The 25464-nt window shown below is 42.3% G+C and overlaps 1 protein-coding gene across 2 annotated transcripts in view; it reads left to right on the top strand.

Moving 5' to 3' along the window:
* The window catches only part of S1P (membrane-bound transcription factor site-1 protease), a 59970-nt gene extending 39416 nt beyond the window's left edge, over nucleotides 1-20554 (top strand). Inside the window, exons 25-26 of one of the 2 annotated variants that reach the window (XM_050195341.3) lie at nucleotides 14651-14813; nucleotides 20174-20554. In XM_050195341.3, coding sequence (XP_050051298.2) covers nucleotides 14651-14813; nucleotides 20174-20434 — 424 coding nt within the window. In that variant the 3' untranslated portion in view covers nucleotides 20435-20554. Of the gene's footprint in view, nucleotides 1-11101; nucleotides 11294-14650; nucleotides 14814-20173 lie in introns of those variants that run through there. The other variant, XM_055062668.2, reaches the window with a different exon arrangement.
* The last annotated feature ends 4910 nt before the right edge of the window (nucleotides 20555-25464 follow it).

The following is a 25464-nucleotide window of genomic DNA, read 5'->3' as shown; positions in this document are numbered from 1 at the left end:
TAGGAAACACTTAAAAAGAAAAGTCCACAATAACGTAAAAGCTACCGTGAGCAGTAGTGCACAAACCTTTTGGCATGGTACTAATTGAGTATGTTTTAGTTGCGAGTCAGTTCTTGTGTTTCTCTAGTCATTTCCTTTTTTTTCACAATACTTATCATTGTTTTCTTCATACTGTATAACCATCAACCTGCCCAGCTGTCAGTTTTGTTGTAGTTTGAAAGTAAACCTAACCTAACCTAGCCTATCCCAGCCCTGCCCAAACTAATGGTGTGCTCTAATAGGGGATCAGTAAAAGGATTTTGAACGGTCAAGAAGTGCTGGCATACGAGATTGTGCCAACCTTAAAAGCCTTAGAATTCAAAACGGGTTTGTTTGGAATGCAAGCAAAACCTTTTGAAATTCATAGTAAATTCATTGGCTACTAAGAGAACTCATTGTTTTATTCATTTTTCATTTCATTTTATTTGGGCCCATTTACAAGCAAATGGTAAAAGCTGCTTATTGGCAGCTTGAGTCGTCCCTGACCCCCTTTACCTATTGGCAGACCAGTGGCAAAGAACACTTTCAGAAATGAAAAAAAAAATAACAGTGGGTTACATCGATTAAAGGGAGTAATTACATTTCTTTCACTGTGATTGCACGTGGTTTCACTGTACCATCGTGATTTAAATCATAGTTTTCGCCAGACAGACGAGCTCCGATGGTGTCAGGGCATGGATGTCAATGCCGGCTTCTAGATAAGAATTTAGTAGCCGTGGCAAGGTGTTTACGACCATTTGATGGCCGTAATTTGTTCTTGAAAAAGGTATGAGCCAATTTTCATGGCTGCGCGTGTCATATGTGGGTGTATTCTCTTTTAAGTTTGCTATATTTTTTATTAAGTTGCTTCTATCTTTTACCTGAAAGTAGTAGGTGCGTAGGAGAATTTGTTTGTAGAGATGATGACTTTTTGTTATGTTGTACTTGGTGAAAAGACCTTCAGTGTTCGAGTTGTACAGCACATTTGGAATAGCGCGTATGATTATTATTTTTTTTTTTTTTTGCATGAGTAGTATTTTAGAGAGATTGGAGGCTGATGTTGTGCCTCATACAAGGTGGCAATAATTTACATACGAGGCAAACAGTGCATTATAAAGGATTAATTTAGCTGACGTTGGTAAAAGGTACCAATTTCGATGTAGTATACCTGTTATGCGGCTCAGTTTCTGGAGTATAAAATCCACGTGAGCGTCCCATTGCAATGTGTCGGTAAAGTTTACGCCAAGTACGTTTACCACATCAAAAACCTCTATACATGTATTCTCAGAGTTGTAAAATATCTTGTGGGTCAATGGAGTACACGCACCTCTTGTTTTAAAGATGACTACGTGTGTTTTATTGGAGTTTGCTTTTAAAAAGTTGTCCTGGCTCCATTTGAGAGATGGGTTAAGAGATTGTTCGTTGCACCAATGAGGCCTGTATAAGAGTTGTTTGATAAAAAGACACTTGTATCATCTGCGTAGTTTATGAATTTTTCTTCTCGGTGGATAACAGCTATGTCATTTATGTAGATGTTAAATATAGATGGACTAAGGATACTTCCCTGAGGGACACCTGTTTGTATTTGTCGTGTAGATGATATGCTAGTGTTTATAGACACATATTGCTGCCGATTTTTAAGGTAGGATGTCAGTAACTGAAGAGGAAGGCCCCTGATGCCATATCTTTCAAGCTTAAGTATTAGGAGGTCATGATTTATGCAGTCGAACGCTTTTGTGAAGTCTATGAATAGACCAATTACAAGTAACTTATTTTCGACGTTTTGCAGTATATATTCTTTCTGTGCTACAAGTGCTAGTTCTGTTGATTTACCATGTTGAAAACCGTATTGAGCATCTGTCATTAGTTTATGTTTCTTGCTGAAAGATGTTAATTGGTTAAGAATGATTTTTTTCAAGACCTTTAGAAAACTGCGGGAGAATAGATATCGGGCGGTAATTTTTTATATTGAGCTTGTCACCTTTCTTATATAACACAATTACTTTTGCGATTTTCATTTTTTCAGGAAAAGTACCTGATGTTATGCATAAGTTATAGATATAAGCTAACAAAGGTGCAATGTCACAAATGACATGTTTGATAGGTCTTATTTGGAGGCCATCAGCATCGCAGCTACATGAATTTTTCAGTTTGAGAAAAACTGAACAAACCTCGGTAGGGGTTGTCGCTTGAAAAAAAATAGTGTGCATAGTTGCAGGGAACTGAAATGTATATGGCGGGCTTTGTGATGAATAGGAATCAGTGTCTGTAAAGTAATCATTAAATGCGTTAACTAAGTGATCTCCGGTTAAAAGGCATCCGTTTACAGAAACTTTCTCTATAGGTTCAGTGTTTTGTTTGCGTCCCATTAGCTCATTTAACTTGTTCCACATCTTCTCTGTATGTCCCTCGCATGAAGAAAATGTACTTGAATAATAGCGATTTCTTGTATTTCTTAGCTCTTTATTTTACTTATTTCTAAATATTTTGAAGCATTTTAGATCCTCGCCGTTCCGAGATTTTATAAACCTGGCATAAAGCTTATCTCTTTATTTTTTTTTTAGAAGCTCTTTGGTGATCCAAGGTCTCCGATATGCTTTGTGGTTTCTTTTCTTGTGTATGAAATGTTGTGCATAAACAGCTGAAAATTTCTTTAAGAAAATGTTGTATGCTGGCTCAGCTTCGTTTTGTTGAAAAACCTCGTTCCAAGATACTTGTCTCAAGACATCTTGAAAGGCAGTTAATGTGTACTTGTTTATTGTCTGAAATGTTTTTACAGTGTTATCTTTTTCGGTTTCGTTTGCTCTTGTGTGGATAAACATGACTATTGGCATGTGGTCACTAAGAGGACAGTTTAAGACTCCACTAGTTACTAAGAATGGATTATAGTTTGTTATAAAAAGATCAAGAGTAGTTTTCGTAGTTTGTTATCCTCGTGAAGGTTTCAACTGCATTTATACATCCGCTTGACACGAAAATTCCTTGAAATATCGTTTTCCTAGCACCATCGGAACTCATATCAATATTGAAGTCTTCTCCTAAGACCACTTTATATTTGTTTTCTGACGCAAATTCTAGCATGCTCTCTAAAAAAATGAAAAAAGGTTCCAAAAAACCATCCGGCGGCGGTAACATACTGCAAAGAGTACACCCGGTGTTTGGACACACAACATTTCACAGTTTTCTGTCATACAAGAATACTCGGCTAACAGTTAGCGTGATAGAAAATTATCTATCAAAACAGATACTCCTCGACCATAACGTGAGGTTCGGTTTTTATGAAATACTTTTTTGCGAGGCACGCGAAAGACATCAGAGCAATACCATGTTTCGCTTAGCATGACTACATTGCACTGACTATTTATATCAGAAAAAAAAGTTTCTAATTCAGGTAGCTTGCTGGAGACTGATCGAATGTTCATATGTATAAAAGACAGGCCCTTCTTTTGAGTGGCCAAGGACGTGAACCAATCCTCCTTGCCAATATATCTCAAATGATTCATTTCGCCAAAGAGTCAAATGATAGCAACAAGAAGTTGGCGTTCATTCCAATAGAGCACAAAGATCATTTTCATCCTTGACATTTGCCGATTCACCGTTTGCCCTACGCACGAGAACTTTTCCGTTTGAGTGCCACACGAACTTGTATCCCACCTCCTTTGCCCATACTTTGGCAGTGGCAAGGAGCTTCCTCAAGGGAGAGGCTAGGTTTTCGTTAATGAAGATGTTGCCCTGGCTGTCCCTCAAGGCTCGCCTTTTGGCAATGCATGCATCCCTCAGTTCCTGCCGTGCAAGGCGGACAATAATTCCGCGCATTTTTCCTTGCTTTGCCTGGAGCCTATGAACTGCCACATCTTCCTCAGATAGAAGTTGAAGTTCAAGCTTCTGTGCAAGGTCATTTACTTTTTCGCGTAGGTTTTCACCGTCAGCCTCAGGTACACTGTGTATTTCAATGTTAAGATGTCTATGCCACTCAAGTGTGTCTATGTCAGCCTGAATCTGACCGAGCTCCCTAGGGGAAGTGTACTTCTCTGTTTTTTCTAGTTTCTGTTGGACAGTGTTTAATTACTTTTCGTGGCTCTCAAGGCCTTCTTTGAATTTCATGAAAGTGATCGGAAAGTGTTTGGATGGACTGTTCAATCCCGTCTACCTTGTTTGGTAGACTAACAAGTAAGTTTAGTTTCTGGTCCATTTCAGCAAGTTTTTTTATTATTTCATTTTCATTCTTACACGCTTTGGCAGAGGAAGAGCTTTTACTTCCTGTAGGTTTGCAAGAGTCACACTTCCAAGACTTTTGAATTGATCTCTTTTACCCTTAATGGCACTTTCGGCAACGCTGGAGCAGGTACCACTATGATACGAAAATTCACATTGTGAACAAGTCAGAAACAATTCGCCTTCATCTAGCGACATTCACAGCAATGCGACATAGTTTGCAACTGTACAGGTCTATGGCTTTCCAAAATAGGGCAATGAAAACAACAAATGAACACAAATTTGTAGATTGGGTGTAGCGGAAAGAGCGTGTTGCAAGATGAGTAACGTAGAGAAAGAAGCCAATCTGGGAAACACACAAAGAGCGATAAGTGCCATGTCCTTTGCACTACACCGCCACAGCCAGTATGATAGGAAATGCCCCTGGCTCTTTTAAGAGCTGCGCTTCGTCGACGACGATGGCAACACACGTGGTCCGGCTTGCGAACAGATGGCGCGAAGTTCAAGTGTCCAGGTTAGCAGAGGCGATGAAAATACTTTTGGCAAGTAGCATAGTACTGAGGATGGAAGCAGCTGGGCAGGTCCAAGAAAAGTTGTGCAACAGGCCTGTTGTAGTAGCGTTGGGTCCCCAGCCAACCTGGGAAACACAGGAAGAGCGATAAGTGCCGTGTCCTTTGCACTCCACTGCCACGGCAACATAGTGAGGATAAAAAAGAAAAAGTTTCTTTTTAGTGGCAGTGGCGTTTGAGCTGTGTCAGCTGTGCCCAGATACACCAGACAGCACAATGTGCTGACCAGTGGGTTATCATCCATGCACGTGTAGTGATCTTTAATGCACAATCTGGACAAGCAGGCTTGGAGAGTTACCATATTTACGCTCTTATAATGAGTTTTTTTTCCTAAATAATAATGTAATAGTAACTTTTAACGGCTACTTTCTCCACTATCGTGTCCATGTCTAGAAAAAGAACTCTCATTGTCAGCATTGCCTCCAGCGTCGTCGTCGTCTTCCACAGCTGGCTCATTGGCGCCCCTCGGTGCTACCGCGCGAACATGCTCGTGCCACTGCTGCTGTGTTCGGCGTCATCATTAATTAATTAATTGAGAAAAACAATGACATAGCCAATAATTGCAAAAGACTTTAATGAACCGCCGATATTTACCGAGTTATAAACACCAGGGGCTGCACATTTCAGCTTCGCTGGTTAACCATCTGTACGGAGTGCTTGCAGAGACAGTTTCTTGCCCCCTCGACTACAGCTGCCCTTAATTAAAAGTCCCGAGCTCGCGTTATAATTGTAATACTAATTGTTTTTTTCTTAAGGGCGCAAACCCCTCCCTCGCATTATTTTCATGGTTGCATTATACTCATGTAAATACTTTACATCACACATGTTGCTCTTGGAGATAAGAGAAAATAGTCCGCTTCAGTAGAAACAGGTACCATTAGTAACATCTTTCTGGGCCTTCAAATAGTACTACCTAGTGGCATTGACAGAAGGAAAAGATCAACGGTGTTTCAACAGTGTGTCTCAGGCTATAGCTGACATTTCAACAAGAACCTTTGCTGGGGCACATCGTGACAAGTACAAAAGCTTGTCAAAATGTTGGCCTGAGAGATCCCTTGTTTCACCACTGCTGATCACTTTGCCCTGAATCTTTCTGTGAACCTGTATAGTGAAGAAAAAAAAAGTATTTTAAACCCTTAAGACTGGACACAGGGATCAAATCACAAAATTCTCATGAAAAATCATATTTTAGAAAAGGGCAGATTCAGATTCTGCATGACCTTTTCTATCACATCAAAAATATTTTCTGCCAAAAACGGTCTCAAAGTATGCCTAAAAAATTGTTTTTCTGACCTTGGGTAGCAAAAATCTGGCTGAAATCTGTGCGAAAGTGGCCAATTTCCGAGCGTGATACCTCTGCACCTTCATCGCCGCTCGGAAAAATTTGGTATCACTGGAACGCTTGTTTCATCCAAGTACTTCTTCCAATGGAACCACATGTTTACAATAAAAAATAAACACACAAATGTGAAAAATGCAGCGGCCTCCACGAAGCCACAACTAGGTGCCGATTAGTCGCTCCAGTCACGTGGTACTCAGCACGCCCTGACATTGGCTGCTAAAAGGCATGCCGTTTCTCTGGTCGTCTGCTCCGTGCAAGCTTTGAGAAAACTCTGTAGTTTGCGAATCCACTGCTGCTGTAAGTTCTGCATTTTCGTCAACATTTCTGTTACTTGAGGTTTTGTATGTGTGCCAGCGAAGGAGAGTCACATGGGCCAGAAGTACGGGATGAAGTATGCATACAGGAAGTGTAAACGCAAGCCTCCTCTTCCAAAAAGAAGCGGTCAGCAGCAACTGAATTGGACAAACCGAGGGCCGCGTCGCTGTCCAGTCACACCAATGTGTCGTCGGTCGGAAGCCAACCTGCACTCGGAATCGATGCCCGGCAGTGCATCTGAAGACCCGGCACCGTCAACTAGTTGCGACGTAGCGGTGCAGCTCTGATGCAGGAGAAATTCCATTTTCAAGGCAGCAGGTGATGATGCGATGCCAGCTTTCCAGGACGATGGCGAACGTTTGCCAAACCGCAGTTGCGTCATTCAGAGGCCCCTGCACTCGGGATCAATGCCCAGCAATCAGTCTGAAGACCCGGCGCCATCAACTAGCTGTGACATTGCAGTGCAGTTCCGACGTGGGCATAGTTCCATATTTGCAATGATGAGTGATGATGGGGTGCGAGCTATTCAGGCGATGGCGAACTTTTGCCTAAGTGGTGTGGGGTTCTCACCCGTGCTCTTGGGACAAAGCAATGACAACGCAGTAGTGCAAACAATCACAAGGGCATTTATTGCACCTTTCATAGACTAATGCCTGCTAGCCGAGTTGCTATCCACAAAACATGCCGATGGGCGCGCGACAAATCGCAGAAGTCCGACTCACCGCGACCGGATAGCGAGCGAATATGTTCGCCCCATGCTGGACACCAACGCCTGGTCATTCGCACGTACGGTCACGCGAACGGGGGTGCGTTCGAACGTGCTCATCCATTCTGGGGTAGGCTTCGCGATACGGTCTCGCAGAAGCTTGGATCAGCTGGACCAAGCCACACGGCGAAGCCGGATTGCAGGAGACGGGAGCGATGCGAGAAAACAACATATCAGGAGACGCATGAGAGTCATGCATCCCCACATCTCCCCAACCTTAAATCACTACATATTCCGGAGAAACATGTCGCACGGTTTAACATCAACGCATGCTTCGCGAACAAGGTAGTACATGCAACAGTGGCCGCACCGAGGAAACGTCCACATGTTGTCCATAACATGCGAGCCGACATTGTCCCTGCAGCAACTCTGCAGACACGATGGCACGATTCCAGGCCAGGACTCCGGAAACGGCGATGCAGTAGTCCGTACGAGCAAGCGTCGCTCGCGCTGACGCGCCCTGCTGGCGAGAGCCGCTGTAGCTGTTGGTGACTGCCGGCTCTTTTCTCCGCCGCCGAGAGTTGCAAGCTGGATACAGGCGGCCACCGAAGTCGCTGCGCCGAACTGGCCACAGCATCACCATTGCTCGGGGTGGCGTAATCGTAGTCTGGGGCAGCAGCATAGATGATGTGCAGGTGACAGCAAACCAGGGGTGACTCCACTCACGCTGCGTACACTCAATGCACTCGGCAAACACTAGTGCAAGGGAGAGGAATTTTGCATGCGCATCGTCCACGTGGTATGATTTTCAACTCGGCTAGCAAAAGATCGGGCGGCTAGTCAGATGCTAAGTTCAGGCGAACGAAGCTCGCTTCCTTGAGTCGAACGAGTAATTTCAATTCGTGCGAAGTTAACAAGAATGAGGGAAGCAAAGTTCAACACCTCAATGCCACGGTCCACCAGGTTGTGTCCCTCCACGTGAGACTGGCAGCTTCGTAAAGCCTTAGGCCTAAAGCTTCGCTACCCTGACAGCAACCGGCAACCAAAAAAACAACACCCAAAATGAGCACAAAACAGGCAGCTGCTAGGAGACGTCAGCTCTGTTAAGTGGTCCTACCCCGCTCGGTGCACACAGCATCCGAGTTGACGGTGTCGGAGCGCCCAGTCAGTGCCAGGCCGCAATACCAACCAGCCCATAGCGGCACCCGTGGCCCACGGCCACCCGGCTTCCAGAGCCGCAACTTCATCAGAGTCAAAGAGATAGAAGAAGCTATTTACAGAAGAAATTCGGACCACCCACGAGGCTTCCGTACTCACTTGCTTCAGGCTTGCCAATGCTCCGTGGACGCTAAGCCTCTCTCTCACAGGATGTAGACCACATGGATCTCGTACCGACGAATGTCATAAAAACAATCATTCGCGAAAAGGCTTAGCATGTTGAAAAGTTCAAACACACTATAGCCACCGTCGCCTCACTCAAGAAAGCACGCCGCCGACGCTAGCAATCAAAATCCACGCTAGCCCTATGCTTCGGTTCAAACTAAGGTCTCGAACGAAGCAAAACTGTTAAAACTATCGTCCGATGCCCCAAGAGACCCCACGTCGGGTGCCAGATGTGGGGTTCTCACCCGTGTTCTTCAGACAATGGAACGACAACACAGTAGTGCAAACAATCACAAAGGCATTTATTGCATTTATCGCTGAGTACGTGCAGAGGTACTCAGCGACAGCGAATTTCATCAACATCCGTTGACATCGAAAAATCGCTGGAGTTGCCCTTTAACCAGCGTGCCTTGAAAACTCATGAAACATGACATTTATTCACAAATCATCAGCTTTCTAGATTTCAACAATTTCCTTCATCCACCTCAGCACGGATTTTGTAGAGGACTCTCCTGCAAAACAATTGGCAAACTTCACCTCCGACCTACATTCTAACCTTGACCGTAAGCTGCTGCTGATGCATTGTTTTTAGATTTAGCGAAGGCATTTGACAAGGTACCACACCAACACCTATTACTAAAACTTGCTGTTTTAAATTTCCACCCTAGTATTCTAGCATGGATTAAAGATTTCCTAACTAACCACACTCAGTTCGTTTCTATCAACAATCACAGCTCCAGCACTCTCCCTGTAACATCGGGTGTAACGCAAGGATCTGTGCTCGGCCTGCTTCTGTTCCTCATATATATTAATGATCTGGCACTCCAAGTATCGTGTAAAATCCGTATCTTTGCCGACGACTGTAATTTATCGTACTATTACTAACACTTCGGATCAACCTACTCTTCAAGACGACCTTGACCGCGTCCATGAATGGTGTGGCCTCTGGTTAATGACGCTAAACGCTAACAGATGCACACTGGTCTCATTTCATCGTCAGCAGACAACCCCTTTATTTTTTCCTATGCAGTTGCTAACTCACCTATAGAAAGCATCCAGTCATTCAAGTATCTTGGTGTCACCCTCCGCAGTGACCTTTCTTGGTGAACACACATTACCGTAATCTTATCATCCGCCAGCAGATCTCTAGTATTCATAAAACGTCATCTTTGTCATGCACCATAACATGTGAAACTATTGGCATACAAAACCCTCATCAGACCTAAACTTGAGTATGCCAGTCTGATCTGGAACCCGCACCAAATATACCTAAAAAATGCACTCAAGTCTGTTCAGAACCGTGCCATTCGCTTCATCCATTCCTCATATTCGTATAACATCAGCGTTTCATCCCAGAAGACAAACTCCAGTCTCGTAAGCCTCGAAGCTCGCCGCCGCATTGCTAGCCCCTGTTTACTCCACAAGATTTACCATAGCACTCTAAATCAAACACCTTACATTACTCACCCGACCCGCATATCTCACCGCACTGCACATCCATCTCAGATTGCCTGGCCTCTTTCTCGAACTACGACTTTTTCAGGTTTCTTTTTTCCCCGCACTGTTGTGGACTGGAATGCCCTCCCTGCTGATGTAGTCACCATTAGGTGGCCATTGTCACACACAAATGCTGTAACCGCTTATATTATAAGGCCGTGACATGTATTTATTTGTTGAATATATTAACCACCCCTTATCTAATACCCCCCAGGGGGTCTTTAAGGTGAATAAAGTGAAGTGAAGTGTGTTTTGACCAAACTGTCCTGCTTGCACAAAGCGTAGCATGACTATGGCTTGGTGGATTTTCATGAGGTCTCAAATTACTACTTCATTTTTTTACTCTAATTTGGCATGACGATAATGACTACCTTATACAAACATGGACATAATGTTCTGTGTAAAAAAAAAATCAGGTTGATAAAAATACTTGGAGAATGTCACTGCATGAACCATTCCTACTGCTAAAATATAAGAAGAACTGTGGGTTTCTACCATGTTTTTTGTCACGCCAGGCTTTCTGCAAGTTCGGTACAACAATGATGCAAATAAAAATTTATGAAGTCAAAACTACTGGAGGTATCTTAATGAAACGTTGTAATTAGTCATTCAGCACACTTCCCAATAAGCATGCCAAATTTCATTGCTCTACTACAAAAAATAAAGAATTTCACCTCTGATCCCCACTTCCCCCCTTAAGTGTTTTAGACAAGCTCAGCTCATCAATGGCAATAATCCCATTTTCAAAGGGATTCGACGAACTCACCACGTCCATTTTGTTTTGCTTCTACATAGACAGCTGCAGTAGCAGCATTTAAAATCTGCAGTTAGTCATTCTTTTTTGTTTTACTACATAGATGTCAGCACTATTTTCAGCACCTCAAAAGCCGTATTGTTTCAGTCTTCGTGTTCTGCGACATAGATGGCAGTTATTTTGTCAGCACTGGAGGGGCACGCTTGCGGCAGTCTTTGTTTTCTATTACATAGATGGCAGCACTTTGACAGCACTCAAAGACCGCGTTCTTGGAATCGTGCGCTTTTTATGCCTTTTGGCAGATTTGGAACAATGGTATCTGCCACTGACAGCTCGCACGTGAGTCATCCGTGCAAAAGAAAGCTGCTGCTCGACTGTGACCTGCCTTAGAAGTGCAAGAAGGCAACGAAAAACTTTCTTCGGTGAAGAATTTTGCTTTGCGGAATATTTCATTTTGAAACAGGGTAAAATAAATCGTTTTTTCTTGTTTCTAACTGTAACTGTACTGTTTGTGGCAGTGACAAGTATATATATATATATATATATATATATATATATATATATATATATATATATATATATTGCACAGTGAAGAGGTAGCATAAGTTCTTACGCTTAAAATATAAAGCAAATTCCTTGAAAATAAACTTAGAAAGGATTTTAGATGAAGTGAAGTTTGAAAATAAGGCATAAAAGAAAAATGCGTCTCTTTTGGTCAAAATAATAAAACACTTAAAACGGATTAAAGAGATTGTGTCACTCATTTTACCACATCAACTGGAAAGAAGTTTGTTGTAATGTAAGCAGGACAACTGGGACAATTGCCTAGACAGGTCTCCCATGCTATTGTAGCATCATAAGAAGTTGGAGACAGCACCCCATAATTCGTAGCGTTCGTATGCTTTACCGCATAACACAGATGTAGTGAGGCGAAGCTGACTTTAGCAAAGCGATGGCCATTATGAGACACATATTGCCCATTTGCTAAAAGCATCGGATACGCATTAGATTTGTACTTTGCTTAGAGCTTTAATGTCATTTATATGTTAGTTTTCTACTTTGTACATATAAAAAGTTGGTCCAAGTTTGATTCGGGAAGTGTGTTATAATCTGGTAAATACTGCTAAATTAATGAGTAGGTTTTGAATTTTATGTGCATCTTGTTTAATTTGACCCGCTGGATAATTCAGTCAGTTTTGTTGGTCCCGTCAGGTTCGAAATAATGCAAGTCGACTGTAATGCAATCTCAGCTTTTTCATTGCCACTTTATTATGCTGAAATCCTTATGTGCATCAGTATAAGAGGTACTCATGTATAGTGAAATAAGATTTTCTTTAGTATTCACTTTTTGATACAGAATGGGCCAACTTCTTTTTATTTGTCATGCATGCTTACGGGGCAAGGACTAGAGCATTTCTCAGTACTACTTGGAAGCAGATGGTGCTGCCTAAAACAAAACAGTTTTGGAACATCTGGTTTACATTGTGTTCACACAGAAAATAAGAAAACATTACAGCAAGAGAAAGGAAGAAAGTCAGGGTTGTTTATGACAGATATCTCTAGAGCTTGACTACATGCTGAAGAGTGCTTCTTTATAGCACATGTGTAATGGTTGGTGGCATGGGATGAAGAATGTTAGGCGAAACGTTAAAGGACAGGAAGGGAGCTCTCTGGATCAGAGAGCAAATGACGATAGCCAATATTCTAATTGACATTAATAGAAAAAAATGGAGCTGGGAAAGCCATGTAATGCGTAGGTTAGATAACCGATGGACCATTAGAGTTACAGAATGGGTGCCAAGAGAATGGAAGTACAGTCGAGGACGGCAGAAGACTAGGTGGGGTGTTGAAGTTAGAAAATTTGCAGGCGCTAATTGGAATTGTTGGCACAGGACTGAGGCGATTGGAGATCGCAGGGAGAGGCCTTCGTCCTGCAGTGGACATAAAATAGGCTGCTGCTGCTGCTGATGATGATGAATGCTTAGTAGCAACTGATTGATCAAGCTACTTTTCTTGCCATCGGGTGCACATTAGATTTGTACTTTGCTTAGAGCTTTAATGTCATTTCTGTGTTAGTTTTTTACTTTGTACACATAGAAAGTAGGTGCAAGTTTGATTCGGGAAGTGTTTGAGAATGGATGCAGCATGGCACCTCGGTGGTCTTGCCCATATTATTACTCTAAGGAAATGGAACACATCGGAGTTCACCAACCAGCACCTATATGCCATGGACCTGCATATGACATTAGAACTTTTACCTGGTTATAACGTACAGTGAAACCTCGTTAAACCATAGTTGGCCGGAGCTCGGAAAAAGTATGTACTAAACAATAGTACTGTTTAAGTGAAATAGCATGAGATCACCCACTTACCTGTCAAAAGCGTAACTCAGAGAGAGTGCGATGAAAGGGCAAAAACATGCAGTATTTATTCAATTCCCCTGACAAAAGTCTGTTATTTTCATTTGATGCCGCTGCGGCCTAGCAGCGACAACAGCAGCCTCAAACTTACTGAAGCTGCGATCCAGCTTTTCAGCCAGCCCCCTCTTGTCGGCAAACACTCACATGGCGGATTCCTCATTGGCGTTGCATATTTTCCGTGCACAGGCGCAGTAGCGCCGCATAAGTCGCGGGGCGCCTTTTTCATTGCAGGGTGCTGTTCTCTTTGCGAGGATTGCATTCATGAGGCTGATGTAACACACAACTTCTGCCACTGTTGGGCCTGAATCACCTGTGCTGTTGCTTTCCATGTCGTCCTTATCACTGTCATTAGGTGACCCTTTGGCAAGAACATAGGCAACGATGGCGCAAAGTCGAACCTCATAGCCGACACCTGTTTGCGGTCCCAGCAGCGCTGCCGAGCAACTTCTTCACATTCCCAATGCCACACACCGTAGTCAGCGGTGGATCCTTGTCGTGTGCCAGCGCCGACTTCTCTGTGCCACATTCGATAGCATCAACAATGTCCAATTTTTCTTCTACGCTGAGCACTCAGTCTTTCTTATGCGAGCTTTGGCATTATGCAAGTCCTAGATTACACAACCCCACAACGCTCTGGCAAGGCACTGAAATGATATTGATGTGACTTCATGCGCATACACACAGGGCTCTTGGAGGCCCTTGTTCTGATTATTGGGGACGACGCACCGCCGTGATTGCACAATGAAAAGTAGAAACACTACTTTTGCGTATTCTTATTGCATACGTGTCGGTTAACACCGACACATACGCAATAAGCTGGTATGGTTTATGTGGATACAAAATGCTTTATGTTCAATGGCCGCCGAGTCGGGGATTTGACTTTACTACTTTTAAAATGAAACTACTGTTTAAGTGGGTATGGTTTAATGAGATTTTACTGTATGGGAATAAACGCTACTGTGCCGCCTGCGGCTAGGAGTTTCTTTCACAGACGCCTACTCATTCCTAATTGGAATGGCGGACAGTCCCAACTGTAGCACATGTGGTGTCGAAGAAATGACCAAACATCTCTTGTGTGACTTCCCCACATATACAAAGACAAGAGGAGTTCTCTCCGGACAGCTTTGGGGTCACTTAGATGACCGTCCTTTCACAGAGCAGGCGATTTTGGGCCCGTGGCCTCGTGTGTCTGCTATGTGCAAGGCCACAAGGGTGCTGGTTTGTTTCTTGAAATGCACCAGCCTGTATGACCGCCTGTGAGTGACTCAGCGATGAATGCTTGAGTGTGCAACAGTGCAAAATGTGAACTTTTTTCTTCCTTCTCCTTTTTCAATCCCTGTTCCCTAGTGTAGGGTAGCCCACTGGGCTCAGCCTGGTTAACCTCCCTGCATTTCCCTTATGACTTCTCTCTCTCTCTTGCCATGCATGCAGTATCCTGTGGAAGTCCCAGAAACTGCTCTCTGTTGAGCCCCTACCACTCGGAGCTGGCGCAGGAGGGGTGGTTGATGTGGCCGACGACCTGGCGTTTCCATCCTTGAAGCAGCGTTGGGGTGGCTGGGCCTTGCAGCCAGATGAAGACGACAGCAGGCAGGCTGTGAGCGCCTCTGAATATTTCTCTCCCTTGCGGCTGGCGCTGGAGCAGCGTCGCACGATGCTGTGCTTTGGGGTGCTGACAGCTGCCATCTGTGGCTGGCTGCTGTACCGCCGATGCTGCTGCTGCCGTGCAGCCACTCGCAGAGCGCAGGGCCGCAAGGGTCGTGCACGTCGGCGCATCCTATCGCTACCCATTAGCAAGCTTCTGCGAGGCGTGTGATATAATTCTGTGAACAGTTTCCAGCCTGTCTTGTGCACTGCAGTCAACCTGTTTGTTCTATATATATATATATATATATATTTTTTTTTTTTCAATCACTTCTAAATTTTTCATGCCGTTTATACTGTGGTGAATGTTAAGACCGGTGCTTGAAGCTACTGCAAGTGATGATTTCAAATGATAATTGCATCTGTTTTAGCATTAATAAGTTAAACTGCTACTTATTAGCCAAGCCCAAAATAGTCCACTCGGCAGTAGGTTAAAGTTCTTATTTGCAGTTTCTGTTTATGTCATTGCAATTTATGTGTTCACTGCAGTAAGCACTAAGTGAAATTTAAGTTATCTTGAAGGTTACTTGCATGTACGTCATTACAAATCATTTAATCTCACCTGTATGAATCAAATCACTATGACGAAAGCTTTGATGAATTCGTTTTGTCAAACGAAGTGGTGTTCATCTATATATATAAAGGCTGACTTAGTAGCAGTAATCCTTACAGCTATCGCTGCTTACCTGTATTAAAGTTTCTTATCTCAGTTTACTGTTTAGAACTTTATTGGGAGCACTGTGGCTACTTGCATGTCCAGGTTTTACACATTTGTGTCTTATGAAGACCTAGTGGTACCCTTTCCAAAGTTACACAGATATAGGGCACGTTGAAGTTCCCTCTTGCATCCTCTTTTTCTTTATTGTAGTATTTGGACAGAACTTCAGTCCGAAATATTACTTTATAAATTACTTGATCACTTTTGTGCACGTAACACAACTTGCTCAAGGTCCAGCTTACAACAAACAAGCCTGAATTTCAAGCTGGCCTAGCTCTTAGGTATTGTCCTGTCTTTACAATGGACAAAAATACTTTTGATTATGTGTGTAGAGCAAGGCATTTGTCAAATTAGTCATTTAAGAAAGAGGATGGTCCCTTATGATTATCTGCCCGTTTGTTGGGTTTCTGGCACAGAAAATGTATGACAGCTTGGAATAATCTCATTATTGCCTCTAATTTAATACTGGCCTGTTTTGCAAAAGGGAACCTAGACGTTGTGTTCCAAATTGCTTAAAGTAGTACTGCCTTTACACTAAGTAACTTGCAGGCAGTTAAACTTCTGGCATCTTTGTAGCAAGAGGTTGCATATTTATTTATATTCTGCATTCAAAAGGTCCGTGCCATTGCATAAGGATTAATGTACAGATGGCAATAAGACGCAGTTCGAGGAATGTGAGGCACAATTGTTGCAAAGGCAGATATAACAGAAGAAAGTGCAAAAATGGTCGTTAATACAAAGCTGGGTGGTTGACATTGTGGTGCAGGAAAGTAGTGATGCTTTGGAGTAGTATTGCTTGCTCAGTAGCTCATGAGCTCTGTCAATTCTAGAAATGAAGTGCGACCTCACTACTCCCGCTAAAGCAGGCAGCTCTTTGCATTAGTCCGGGACGTAAGATATTTCAGTGAAATTGAAGACATCTGCATGTTTTTAAGCTACGCAAGACTTGATATCAAGGCCCTTATCGTTGGCCTGCAAGCATCTAGTGCCTTTGCAACGCAAGTGTTTTTGTGCTCATTCTGGTGTGCATAGGAACTTTGAAGGCAGGTCTGTCAAGCATATCAAGGGGTTGCAAGGATGCTGCATATGCATTACACTTGTCTAAGGACTTAATAAAATGGCCATGAAAATAAACAGCAGTGAACTTAATTCCATTCAGAACTGCTTACAGCTTTTTGCTCTGGATAAACACTTTGATATCTGTCAAAGGTCTACGGAATGGGCAGAACAGTGGCACCAGTATTTTAGGGCAGTCAGCTTGTTGAATCGTGGTGATCACTGAGCATTTTTAACTTGAAGCAGTGCACCGAGAAATGTGGACATGCGTAAAATAACATCTACAAAGCAGTTGCAACTGTTGGTTTTTTTACTCACACTTTAAGCGAGTTGGCTGGTAAATGCTTGCACTATGAAGGCCACCATTAAAAAAACACCAAAACTGACGATAACCATCATTGTGTGTGTGTGACCATGAAGCAATCAAAATACCCAGGAAGCGTCATGCTTTTTCTGAAGATGCAACTGAGGGGCAGCCAATGCACATGTCCTTTCACTTTTCAATTTCTTATTGCTTCCATTTCCCTTTCCTTTAAGATTTGTTTATTGTATTCCCTATTCAGCTCGGCTTTTGTCAGTGTAGGTGAGCAACTGCAACTAGCTCTACAGTGCAAAGCCAGATGTCCTGAACCTTTTCTTGTGCAGTTGTTATCGTGCGCCATCAGTCTTGTGTTAAGGCATGTTGTATTTTCTCAGCGCACTTGTGTTTCTCAAGTGCACCACAACAGCTCGCCCACTACTACCTGTTGAACAAGTAAAATTTTTAATTTGTTAACATTGCCTCTTCAGGCTGGTTTATATTAAAATGTGGCTTCTGTTTTGCTTTGCGAACTGGGCTCATGATTTTATATCTGAGATCCATAAGAGCTATGGTATTAAGGGGAAAAGTAGCAAGAATCCACCTAGGCTTTTCTTATTGGGCTGTTGTATGCATACTAGATTACTTTATTCTGCTGTAAATGTCTTGAAATATGAGCTGCTAATGTGCTGCTACTTACATTTTTCTGTCAACATACCTGAGTACTGATTAAAACAGTTGGCTTTCTTGTGCAGCTATATTGATCTACTGCCTGAAAGTAATATATTTCAGTATTACCTGCACATCGCAATCTTAGTAGGAGCAAAATGCACTTTTAATGTCAAACGCTACACTTATAAAATCTATCTGGCTTTACAAAAAGGTATCCTTTGCCTCATATGATACTGCGTGCTTCACTAAGAGAGTTTAGTAACTGGACAGAATGCAGTGAAATTATACTAGTAGACGGATTTCTGTCTTGTGTACACTTTAAGCACACAAAGGTTTTTCTTATATATTGGCTCAATTTAGCATTGCATTCTGTAGTAGGGATATAAAGTAAAATAGTTAGTTTCATCAGTTTACCCAAAAGCAAACATTCATCCATTGCTTTGAGGATCAAGCAGAACATACTTCTTTATTGGAATGGGCGTATTTCTGTTTTCTTTCTTTCCTCTGGCTTTTAGATGGTGTAAAAAAGCATCATATTTGAAACCAGCCTCCTTTTTTGTGGAGAGATGTATCACATCTGAAGTTTTCGGATATCACATTCTGTGATGGTATTTATTGTATTAGTGTTTTATAACGAGGAAAAATCTTGCACATTTGTGCAGCACGAACCCACACTAAGTGCAGGGTCCATATTCCAACACAGCTTGTGGCATTACTGTTCGAGACATTACTGCTCAAGAGCGATGGAAGGAATGTCCAACGGGGCTTCCCCAAAGATTTAAGGCGATTATTGATGCCACTAGCCCTTGAAAAATTAGTTGTGAAGCCTTGCACTGAATTTTGTGGTACTTATCCTTTTCCACTCTTGGTAGTAGATTCCTATTTACAGAACCTGACAAAACGAGCAGTGATGTCAAATGTGGTGTCACACTAACCACAACAAAAAATGTTTCTGAGCAAGATTTAGGAGAAAACAAGAAAGTACCATTTAAAAAATGCGTGGAACACTTCTTTCAGTGGGAACTGAGATGTCACATTTTATGATTACATTGTTGAAAAATCTCAACTTTTTGTCCTCTTTCAATCCCCTTTCCTGGCTCCCCAGTGCTGGGTAGCCTACCGGGCCCAGCCTGGTTAACCTCCCTGTCTTTCCCTTATGACTTTCTCTTTCTCTCTCTCTCTCAACTTTTTGCCTGTACTGCGAAAATATTTGATCCCCACCACACTGTTGTGGAGGCTTTCCTTTTAAAACTATAGTCTCCAAGCTGCCCATCTTTCCATCCATTAGATTTCATCATTTTCATCATTTCATTGGATGAAATGTGGTTGTAGATTTCGGCTTATGGCAGAAATTTAAAAATCTTTTGGAACTGGTTTCACAGTGCCAGCAGTTTAGCATGCTCACTTTTATCTCACTTTATCTTAAGAATTCTTATCTTTTGAAATTGCAGATATTTTTGTTTTGCTTCATATACTACATATTCATTAGAGCAGCAAAGGATAACAATGTGTAGTGCATTGTCATTTAACAAACATATAGTGCTTTCAGTCTCGCGTACTTGTTTCAGGAGCCTAATTGAAGTGTTCAGGTGATATCTTATGTTTCATTTCATCGAATTTCCCTTGCCTACACTATTATCCCAACCATATGCTTCTTTGAAATGGTTGACATGAACCAAGAAGCTGCTTCAACACATAAGCAACAGATAAAACTGTTATACATATGGTAACATTGTAACGTTTGTTGCCTAGCTGTTGGATTTCCATATTATTGCCTTTAGCATGTGTCATTGAAAGGTCTAGCCTGGAGAACCTTACAACTTTGAATCACTGTAGAATTGTTCATTGTCTTGTAGTAGTCTGGTCTTTTGGTGCTATGTAATTACTGTAGTCCTGCTCTGTGGTGTGTTTTGGCTTTGAATGAAAGTTAATGTGGAGATTCTGTGAGCGTTATAGGTGTACCAGTGAATAAGGTTTTTTGTAATCATGTAAAGGCAAATAGTTTGAATTCGTATAATTACAGCTGTTTGCTGGTGTCTTTTTTCACTTTCTACCTCTGTGTTGGCTTGAATTTGACTAGCAGCTTTGATGTGGAGATTGAGCTTTTGTGATTTTATTTGTTCAGAATTGCATGTGATATTTATTGAGAGCCAATGTTGTTTCATTTCTCACTGTAGAAATCTGTACAGTGCAACCATCCATGCAGTACTCTACTATGTATATATATGGTAGGGTTTGCAAGTTATCACTGTTAATAGTATTGCAACAAAGTACACTGAAGTGCCTTGCTCATTGTTGTCCAACTTGAAGTCATGGATTTTGTTTGCTTCACACATGTGCAGTACGACTGCAATTTCTAGCACTTCATAAAGTTGTACCGTAAGAGTGTGAGAGTGGTGGTGGAGACTGTTAGCCTCTGTGTTTCCTGGTGAGGGCAGCTGCCTGTTGCCTTCATCTAGGTGGCTGGAGTACTTGCTGACTAACCCACTGTGGAGGACTAACAAGACTCTGAGTAAGGGGATGACCTTAATGCCAACTGGGCCCGACAACTCTATCATGTCTTCTGCAGGTGGTTTCAGAGGACAGTGTGGCAAAAGACAGTGAGCCATTTTTGAGGACAGATGGCGGTGTGGTGCGTGACCTGGTTGAACATGCTGGAAATGGCCATCACCCTATTGACTGGTCTGCTGTGCCTCAAACTTTCCGCCGCATCTCTGATCAACATGAAGCAGGACACGTGGCACCTGGTGTGGCCATTGATGACTCTGTCAATCATGTTCATGTTGAGGTTCATGTCAGTGTGAACTTGCACCAACATGTTGAACTATGACATTGTTATTTAAAAACACTGGTGTATTTATATTAACAGTACATTATGTGCATCCTTTGAAATCTTGTGCATCTGGGAGAGGCCCACTCAGAAAGAAAATAAAAAGCTATTTCTTTTTTATACAGTGTTCATTCCCGGCTTCTTCCCCGCACCCCCGCCCCCTTATGATTTCAATCACATGTGTAGTATCGCAGGCCTTTCGCGTACATATTAGTATGTCACCGAGAAGATGATGGTCACACAAGATAATAATGCTGTCATGTTCTGTGAATATAATTCTACAACGCAGCATACTTTTGCAATAGAAAATTGGTTTGTTGCAGTTTTATGGAGTTTAACATATCACTAATACGTTGGTACTGCACTTTTCATGAGACCTGCATGGAAGGTACAGAAGAGAAGACAGCTGTGTCTGTGCACTTATTTTGCAACTGTCTCGTGCCATAAATGTGCCTCTCATGGTGGAAGCGTGCATAATGCCAAAATACTTGTATATATATCAAAGTAGAGCGCTAATGACATGATGCATAGAAACCTCCTAGGCCTCCAACCCTTTTCAAAAACAGCATATTATAGCTGTTGTTTCCAGCTGCACATTCCACTATATGGCAGTGCAACGCGTCCTTGAATTGCTGAGTGTGTGCATGCCTTTAAGCCCATTGAAAGTACAAGCGCAATACCTCTGCATGCATCATTCCTGTTCAAACACATGCTTTCTGCATGTCATTGTTTGTTAGTCATTATGTTTAGGTACCTAAAAGTACTACTCGTAAAGTAATTGTCACAGTGGCTTACTGGTCGTGACATTATGTTACTGAGCACATAAACATGGGATTGAGTCCTGACGGCAGCATTTGGCATTCTGTTTCAATTGGAATGCAGAAATGCTTGTTTGCTCGAATTTACGAGCCTGTTTTTATGAAGTCCGCTACGGCATCTCTCCAAGCCTGCAGTGTAGCTTTGAGAAATGAAACTTCAACAGTAAAGGAGGATACGAGGCTAAAATTTTTATGTTCACCATAATAACTTATTTTTAGATTTTGGTGTTCTTATTGCTCTATAATAACGAACCTTCTCACCAAGTTTTGATATCTGCTCTGTAGAAAAGAGAAAGATCATTTAATTTTTTTGACGGTGGCACACATTTGCCATTGGAAGCTCTTGTGAACGGTGGTTTTAAGATAGCTGCAGAGCGGGAGAAAAGATGAACACAGAGTCAGTGCCTTCATTAGAAGGTTTGTGTTTCATGCTTGCTATCAACAAGGGACCTTTTGGTGAGGGTTTGGTCAATGCTGTGGATTTTTAAAATCCGTCGATTAATTTTAAGTGTGGCAGCCAAAATCATTTCTTGCTTAGACTGGTAGGGGGGCCAATAGCTAAGGAAGATAACAGGAAAATGCACGAGCTTTCCAGTTGTAGGCTATTGGCAACTGCTACTTGAGATTAGTTTTCAAGTGATGTGATTTGTATAAAGGAAAGCATAAAAAGTGCTAGTGGTTGCCCTTATTCTGTATTATACGCTGCCCTGAAGGTATTAAGAAAAAATGAATATATCTAATATTTTTTAAATGATCGTTTCCCTAAGCTGACACAGTTGCTGAATGTGATGAGCATAGCTTCTTTTTTACACTTGCTTAATGAAATTTGGAATATATTTTAGTGCCAATAAGATTAAATTGTCGTGGAAAATTTTATCAAAATTGGCACACTGATTCAAGAGTTGACTATTTAGCAGCCCCGCCCCTTAATTTTTTAACTATGAAAATTTCAGCTTTTACGATTTTTTCCTACTGCGATTGTGGATATTATGGAACATAACGTATAATTTACAGCCACAGCAAGACACTAGCCTACCATCCTCGGGTGAATGCCTACTAAGACGATCGTTGGCATGCTGTCAGTTAAAGTGTGTTGACCTCGAGCACAAAAGGTGAGACTGTATTCTTCCTGCTATGTGTGACTTTCACTTACCATTGTGCAACATAATTATGTGGATGACACTCACCGTAGTCTAGGGAAAAGATCCCATACGACATGACGCTGTCCATTTCCGGCGCACAGAAGCCCAACAGCTCGCCCGCCTGCGCATCAAGAATCAACAAAGGATTAGCACCTGACACAACAGTCAAGGATTGACGCTACGTGGAATACTAGCCTGATGACATGTTTAGCTTTGAACACAAAAATGGACTGCAATGTTGTGCAACAAAGTTATGCAATCATGGCAGTGCTTAAAAGATTGCACTGAATTGTGTTGTTATTATGTTATTGATTGCTGCAAGACATGCTTGCTGTATCTGAAATTTCGTGAAAACTAACAATTTGATAGCGCTAGAGCTATCTCCATGGAGTAGGGTTGCCAATTGGGTGGTTTCTCGAATGTTGCAACCTCACGGTGTTGGCTGCCAGTTCGACCCCAACGCTGACATGTCATTTGCCAGTTCTCTTGTTCTCCCTAAATTGGCACATCATAAGCTGCCTCGCAATTAACGCTCTCTCAGGTGTTCATAAGTAGCAGACAACTGAATTGTCATGAGTCGACTCATTTTTAATTCCTCAAGCTTCCCCCCGTCATGTTATCTGAAGTTGCGAGACAACCGTTCGTCCTTTTCCGAGCCTACATGCTAAACGAGCTCGAGTCCAAGTACCGAGATAATATACAATGCTAGTGCACGGTGGCAGTGTCTGCGAGCCTTTCAGATTTTTATGCTAAGCATCGAGTATACCAAGGTTTCATAGAATTGCTGTAATTTTCATGAAGCATGTATGTGATAATGGCTCATGGCAGCCGAAAGGTGAGATTTACAGTAAACAGCACTTTGTATGGCAAACAATCTTTAGCTGTATACTGTTTGAATGTGAAAGGCCAATGTGATCGAGATGCATGCTGCGAGGAAATGCATGAGTTAATGCATTGCACCCTGCACCGTGTACTGATGAGCTAATAATTCATCTGCGTTCGACTGGGAGCGACTGAGCGCACTTATCCTAAGCTAGATGGTTTTGATTTCCATGAACCACCTTTTCTGGCATTGCAGCCATAAGTAATCTGGCGTTCAGTGGCAGAAATTTTGTAAATTATCAGAAAACTGTGATGTTACTTTGCAATATTGTGCGATGCGGCGAACAGTGCAAATGAGAATGACAGCACAGTCGTCTGCTCTTCTTGGCTGTGTTACTAGGGCTACTTTTTTTTCGTACCTACACTTTGTGCAGGACCGTGTAGACAAGTGTAGTGCCGGGCCGAGGCTATTACATAGTGTGCTGTACTTGGTTCACCGGGATGTAGCCACTCTGAACAGACAGCACGTCGTCTTCTGCATCAGCAGACAAAAAGTGCCCGATTCCACACTTCGCCCGACTTTGCACTTACTGGCTGTCCTTGCCTGAAACTAAATGCTAGTGTACAAGTTTCCTTTAATCACCAAGACGATAAACCGCAGCTAAACACATCGCCAAAGTGCAGTGCACGAAGACAACTTCTGAATGCATATAATGGAGTGCGGAGTCAAACAGCCCACACCATCCGTGACTAAGATAATTTTATCTTCTTGGAAGATTGGCTCACCTTCCTCAGCGACACATGGTCATGCCAGCACATTGTTACCGCCGTTGCAGCAAATAATCATGGTAGCTATATCGGTGCCAACAGTATCAGACAAAATGGCACCACACATTTGCAATGCGCCAGCCTGCTTGTTTGCAGGCTGCCTATGTTCATCAAAACTGCAGTGTAGAAAGTGTAATTTTCACGCTACACTTCAGCTGTAAAAAACGGTTTTGTATAGGTGGGCGGATCTACACTTTTCTATAGACCTTTCTTGTCCATGCTGTGGCAGCAGTGCATTCATGACCCCAAAAAACTTCTGGTCATGCATTTCTTACAGTCAAGTTAGCGAAGAAAACGGAAGTACTTTGCGCATAGTTTACTGTAGGCACATATTCTTGATGTGTTCAGATATGAAGAAAGCGCCATGTGTCGATCTCATGTATGGGCTTTTTTTGTTGTGCTGAACGTCAAGAAATTCACTTGTAGTACGTTCAAACTTCACAGCAAAACTGATGCCAGCTGGAGGGTTCTGTAAATTTATAGGCTATTGTAACTTGTGTTGTTCCAGAGGGCTTAAATGGAAGTCTTCTGGGAATCCTGTTTGTAAGCATGAAAAGGGTAAAAAGATTGGAGACTTCCTACACTAGCTACACTCGTATAGCCAGTGTAGGTAGAAAGAAATAGTCGTACTATTAATCATGCGTATAAACATCATATACGCACAGAGAGAGAAAATATGTGCGCTCTCTGATTGACTCAATAGCGTAAACATGGCACGCAGCTAGCTAGTAGGCGTCTACATCCAGCTTGATCTAGCCAAGGCCACAGCTAGTAGCCATCTTTTGTAATCTGTACTCTAGACCTAGACCTCTACGAGCCAGCTGGTAGATGAGCTCATGCTCCCTCCACTGGCTAGTAGCCACCTTGGGAAGCACTGCTGTAACTGCGGCGTAGACATTCGATATCCAGGCTTGTTTCAGCTTTGCAGGTGCATAGTTAGCTCTACCTACCATGTTCACAATCCTGAAAGCTTGAATTCTTATTTTACGTGACATCTCAGAAATACAAGAAAGGCACCAACCACATAAAGTTTTCAGTTTGTCTGTGGTCGGTGTCTTTCTTGTGCCAAGTTAATTCCCAACCAGATGAGCTGTTGTCCAGCCCTTGATTTCATGCCACTGTAATATTGCACAAATACCGAATTGATAATCATTTAAAAAAGTAATAAACACTGTGCAACAAAATACTTTTTGTCAATACATAGCACCAGTACCGAAATAGTAATTCCAGTGTTCACGAATAAATGTATTTGTGCTTTATGTATTGCTCTCCCCCTCCTTGTAAACTACAAGACATGTTTTCGCCTAAGCTCGTGCAAGTGTATGCATTTGTAGTGATCAAATGGCGTCAGCACTAACCAATTTTAATGTGTACCAAAGATGCTAATGAAACTTTATTGGAGGTCTTGATAGAAAGTATG

Source organism: Dermacentor andersoni, chromosome 1 (genome assembly GCF_023375885.2).
Source record: "Dermacentor andersoni chromosome 1, qqDerAnde1_hic_scaffold, whole genome shotgun sequence".
In the NCBI taxonomy this organism is placed as follows: domain Eukaryota; kingdom Metazoa; phylum Arthropoda; class Arachnida; order Ixodida; family Ixodidae; genus Dermacentor; species Dermacentor andersoni.
Note: the sequence above shows the minus strand (reverse complement) of the source record. Positions and strands in the feature narration are given on the sequence as shown.